The sequence below is a fragment of the Hakea prostrata genome, chromosome 4 (assembly GCF_041222555.1).
Source record: "Hakea prostrata isolate BN-2017 chromosome 4, UWA_Hpros_2, whole genome shotgun sequence".
Taxonomy (NCBI): Eukaryota; Viridiplantae; Streptophyta; class Magnoliopsida; order Proteales; family Proteaceae; genus Hakea; species Hakea prostrata.
The window spans coordinates 11,958,725-11,964,724 of NC_142603.1; the positions used below are offsets into that span (position 1 = coordinate 11,958,725).

At 36.5% G+C, this 6,000-nt stretch overlaps 1 protein-coding gene across 1 annotated transcript in view; it reads right to left on the reverse strand.

Annotated features, from left to right (window-relative positions):
• LOC149017922 (uncharacterized) overlaps nucleotides 1-5,756 on the reverse strand; it is a 29,423-nt gene extending 23,667 nt beyond the window's left edge. Inside the window, exon 1 of the mRNA XM_089152249.1 lies at nucleotides 5,432-5,756. Coding sequence (XP_089008375.1) covers nucleotides 5,432-5,636 — 205 coding nt within the window. The 5' untranslated portion in view covers nucleotides 5,637-5,756. The remainder of the gene's footprint in view (nucleotides 1-5,431) is intronic.
• Between the last annotated feature and the right edge of the window lie 244 nt (nucleotides 5,757-6,000).

Consider the following 6,000-nt stretch of genomic DNA (forward strand, 5'->3'; position numbering starts at 1 on the left):
TTCCCAAATTAAGAAACCTTATCCTATCAACTCAGCATAACTTAAATGGACTATAACTCTTAAACTATTGACTCAAATAGAAAAATAAAGATAGATCCCTGACCCTTGGATCGAAGGGATTCTATCACGACACCTATTTGTAAAATGACAGAAGATCTCGCTCGAGAGCGAGATCTCGCCACCTTGAAAAACCGAGATCTTGACCATCTCGGCAAGATCTCGGTCGAGATATACAATTTTTTAGCATCAACTTGGTGGTCCATCTCGGTGGGTTTTAGGGTCCCTATTGGAAACTAGGTATTTAGCCTATTTAAGGTCTTTGGAACACATTGATGGCCTTGGATTTGTCAAAAACACAACCCTATCTATGATTTCTAAGTTTACCCATAGTGTGAAACCGAAATGTTGTAGGATTAGGGAATGCAATGTTATACAACATGTAATATAGAACATTTAAGGCATATAAATGAAAAGCAAGTGTATCAAATGCATCAAGTAACCGAAATGTTATCAAATTCCATCCATATAAGTATCACAATCTCAATTTTCAAGAATAGAATAATAAAGGGATAATTACTATTGTCCCCCTGTACTTTGATTTTATTACTATTGTATCCCCTGTACTTCTCAAAATTACTAATCCAACCTTTAACTTCGTCTACAATTATTAATGCCCCCTTACCGTTAAGTTCCGTTAGTATACTGATGACGTGGCACCTTTATATTTTCTCAAAAACCCCCAAAATACCCTTATACTTATCTCTTTACTTATTTACCCTTTTGTCACGTTATAGTAGTACTCTTAATTAACTGTGGAGAAAATTTACCAAAAAAAAAAAAACACCAAATAAAAAAAGAATGATTGAATAAAACTCAAATAGAAACCGAAAAAGAAGAAAAATCGAATTCAACTCAAATTGGAAACTGAATATCACCTAAAATATTTTCAAAATAAATGAAGTTTAGTGAAGGTGGGAAACCAAATTGGATTTGGATTTTGCTCATTTCTTTAATTCAAAATAAATGAAGTTTAGTGAAGGTGGGAAACCAAATCGGATTTGGATTTTGCCCATTTCTTTATAATTCAAAATAAATGAAGCTTAGTGAAGGCGGGAAACCAAACCGGATTTGGAGTTTGCCCATTAAAATAAATGAAGTTTAGTGAAGGTGAGAAACCAAATTGGATTTGGATTTTGCCCATTTCTTTAATTCAAAATAAGTGAAGTTTAGGGTAAAATTGACATTTAATCTAGTTTTTATAAATGGGGTAGCATCGTTTTTTGATTTCTTAATTTTAATGAAGGACAAATTAGACATTACATATTCAAATTTAACGGCTACTTAACACCGTTATAAGGAAGGGGGGCAACAGTAATTTCACAAAGAACAGGGTTTTATTAGTAATAAAATCAAACTAAATGGGGGGTAACAGTAATTATCCCAATAATAAAATTATACGACCAATTTATATATAAGTCATTAAAGCATAAGTTCATAAGACAAGCAGAGAATGATTGATCTTCCTTCGATGTTGTAGATGTGCTAAGAGTAGTTGCAAGTGAAAATCCAGCCGAAATCCACATAAAAAGGCAAAAATTGAGAGTTCAAGCGAGATCCAGGGCAAGATATGGCGAGATCTCGAGCAAGATATCCCAACTCTCTGCTCTCGACCTCAATCTCGTCTCGCCTATGTGAAAAAACGAGATATCTCATGAGATCTCGCTGAGATCTCCCACCATGCCCCTGGGGTATTCAACCAGTGTTGAATGCTTTGTTGGGCCTGGTTTTGGGCCCAATTTTAGGGGGGAGGGGCCAACCCTGGTTGCATCACTTAACCACAATGATGTTTTAGACAAAATTAATGTAGGTTCCATGAAGTGAAGAAGTGCCTCATAAGTGTCATGTGACAAATGCATGCTATAACAGAGATGAGGATGTTAAGGAACATGTGAGGTAATACCAAGAGGGATAGAGTAAGGGAACTGAGTTGGGAAGTTGAACAAATTCAGGGCAATCTTTGTGAGAACTGCTGGTGGTGAAATGGTCATGTCCAACAACCATGGACAGACCAATAAGGTAGAGTGACCAAATTCAAACCTTCAGTTGACAAAGCTAAAAGAGGTAGGGGCAGGCTTTGACTATTATTTAAGTGGTACTGTGGTAAGCAAGGAAAAGAGTTACTTGGAGAACAGAGACCATGTAAATAACCAATTTAGGGAGGGTTCCTAGGAAGCGGATATGACTGCTGCTTTGTTCTTCTTGTAAGTAAGGGCACATCGAACAAGAACTTTGAGAACTATCCGACTATAACTAAGTAAAGTTACGTCAAATACCCAAAGGGTGCTCAGGATGCGTATTTTCTCTTTTTCTTTTCTTTTCTTTTTCTTTTTTTTTTTTTTTTTTTAACTTTCTTTTCCTTCATTTTAGCTCTTTTATATCTATTATTGTCATAGACTCTTTTGGGTCCATGTAGCTGATGCCATTTAGTTGAGATAAGTTTATAGTTATCATGGTTGTTATGTTGGAGGGACCACCATCTTAGTGTTCTATTATTGTGAGGCTTCAACCAATGGATTGACGTGTATAGTGCAAAAGCTTGTTAAGATCTCAGCAAGATGTCAAAAATCTCAACCTAATCAAAATGAGATTGCACACAAGATTCCAAACCTGCATTGTTTAGCTTGAGTTTTCTGAGATTTTGATCCAGCCTATGTAAACCTAACTTTGGCATATAGAAAACTTGATTGGCCGCTATACTTGAGCTGGGTGTGAATGTAATGCCCATTGTTCATTGTACGTTGTAGTTTCTACTTAAAGGCTTAAACAAAATTTAAATAATTATTCAACATTATGTGTCTACATCAATTACTAGTTTAGTCGATTTAGTTGCCAACCATGTCAGATAACGCTTAACAGTGTATGGGATACACAGTATTGGGTTTGACTTTACTGATAACTAATGCGGCAAATCCAAAAACACTAAATTGCATTTTTTTTAATAATTTGAAGATTCAAATATAATTATAAAGCCTAAAAGAAGCCTTTCCCAAAGTCCGGACCTATCTATGGCTTTCTTTATCCACTGAAACATTAAACGGAGACATCAAGATGAGAGGAGTTCATGAAACATGTTAACATCACATCACTTCAGCTTCTATGGTTTACCAGAGCGATGAAATCCTTGTCGACCATAAATTGTCACGATACACCATGTAAGCTTAAGCTCAAATATGGGAGGCCTTCAAATGGCTAGCAGCAGTCAAACAGGCTATAAAGTATCTAAGAATAGTATGTATTTTGTTTGGACTTTTATTCTACCTAGTTCACTATGGTGAGTCAAATTTATCAGCACACATTTGGGGACTCAAGTTGGTACATGGTATCAGTAGTAATTCACTGCCCTAGTCACCATGTCAGAAGACTTCGAGTTGTTGGAAAAGAATTTGAATGGGATAAAATACAAATCAGCTAGTATACAATCAAATTAGAAATTATCCGTACTCTTTCAAATGCAAGAGAATGGTATTGAAACCCCATATGACCATACAGGATCATTGGGTTGATACAAAACCTAAGATGCCTTGCTCCAATAAAGAAACTTTTGAGGTGAGGGAACCCAAGACCCCATCAACCCAAACCAAATTCCTTTGATAATAGAAAGGGGATCAACCCCATATTACTAGTATGTGGTGGTACCATACCCATGCTTACACACCAACATCTATGGTAGCCCACTTTAGCTCAGGTACCATTTCAAAGTTTTTCAACTTATAGAATGGGATAAAATACAAATCAGCTGGTATACAATCAAATTAGAAATTATCCGTACTCTTTCAAATGCAAGAGAATGGTATTGAAACCCCATATGACCATACAGGATCATTGAGTTGATACAAAACCTAAGATGCCTTGCTCCAATAAAGAAACTTTTGAGGTGAGGGAACCCAAGACCCCATCGACCCAAACCAAAATCCTTTGATAATAGAAAGGGGATCAACCCCATATAACTAGTATGTGGTGGTACCATACCCATGCTTACACACCAACATCTATGGTAGCCCACTTCAGCTCAGGTACCATTTCAAAGTAACTACACTTTGCTCCAATGGCTCTACTTGACAGAATGTAACCTTTCAGGGTGGCTTCACTCTAGTAATGATCCCATTTTATGCCGAGTAGTTGGTACAACTATGACTTCACCTGACACCAAATAAACGTTAAAAGAACTTGTTCCTATTAGGTGGTTTATAAGGTGAGGACCCACGACCATATCAACCAAACCAAACTCCTTTCATCATGGTAACAGGATTAGCCCACACATATAATTGAACCTTAAATTTCCACCCCCAAGAAAAATAATAATAAGGCTATGGACAAGTAAGAGAATCAATTGTTTTCCAAGTTTCGCAGATATAATCCAAGTATCCCTAATGGTGATAAAGCATTGAGAATCAAACCACTTTCACAACAATTAGTTCATTCTATATATGAATCCATTGATCCAAGTTCAAAAGGTTGCAGCTTTCTAACAAGAATATGGGAAACAAGGACCTGATCAAAAACTTGCCTTTTCATTGTGGAGGAAAACTATTATAAGGATTTAACTTTGAAAAGGTCTTACCTGGAATAAATCCAACGAGCCAACCATTGCACTCAACTTACCAAGATGTAATTACATTTATAGGGTGAGGATGGAAGAAGAATAATCCCAAGGGATGCAGAATGTTGTTTTCTCTTTGCCCTTTCTGTCCATTACGTGAAGTATTTGAGATGGAAGGAAACAGAGCAAAAATAGATGATCTATATTCTTTCATTAACGACTTACATAGGCAGTGAGCAGCTTCAGAGAAAAAATATAATTGTTCCAGAGTGGCTTTGTATTGATTGACTTTTTCTGGTTTGACTGAATGATTATGTTCATTTGTTTCTAATTTCAATGCATGTGTGTGTTCATGTGCATCAAAACTTTTTCTTATTATTTATTTTCTGCAAAAAAATATCTAGAAAAATAAAATAAAAATTCTGAGAGAGGATTTCTAGGAGTCAAGTAACCATCTTCTCCACCTCGTCAGTGTGCTTGTAATGTTTTGTTTTTCAATTTCATCTTGCCCCAAAGCAACTTTTTTTCTATAGAAGCAAAAATTTCTACTTTAATGGACTGTACCCATCAACTCAAGAAAGTAAACGCGACAATAAGCATCCAACCAGAGAATGCATCTTTCTTTTGTAGGTGAATACAAGTTAACAGAGTAATCAACCCAGACAAAGTAGGTGGACAACATGCGGATAAACCTCCTTATATATCCTTCTATGAACAGTTAGGGCTAGGTTTGAGAGACTGAACAAAACATTTCAACAGGGGGGAATACGTATACATATATAAAGCGAACCAAAAAGAAGGGGGAAAGAACCCTAGAAAAGGAAGCTTTACCCGGAAATGTAGAGTTGGATTGAAAGTCACCAGAACAAGAATCTGAGGATTCGTCGAAGCGAGTCTTCTTGGCTCCGGCATCATTAACCAGTCGAGCCAAGATCTCCTGAGCTTTCTGCTTCGCGACCTGGATTTCGTCTAACTTCCTCTTATTCGTATCCGAACCCATTTCGGGGCGTAAATAAGCTTCTTCTTCTTCTCCCATTTGAGCTCAAAGAGACGGTAAGTAGAGACGGTGAGTAGAGACGATAGTAACTACAGAAAGAGAGAAGCCACTGGCTACAGAAGAAGCGAATCGGAAACCCAAAACCGACGGAGGGAAACGTTTTAGGAAGATTATTTATACTGTGAGAATTATGACATTGACTTATTGACTATCAATTTGATCTGAAATTACCATAATACCCGCTATGCGGACTATTGGGTTTCTATTTTTCAAAGGGAAGATGAAAATTAAGGTCACGTTTGGAATACAAGTAATTAAAAATACTTTTTTTCTCCTTATTATTTGTTTTTTTAGGGCATTTTCGCATCAAATTTCATCCTTTATTCACCTACAGAAATGGAGA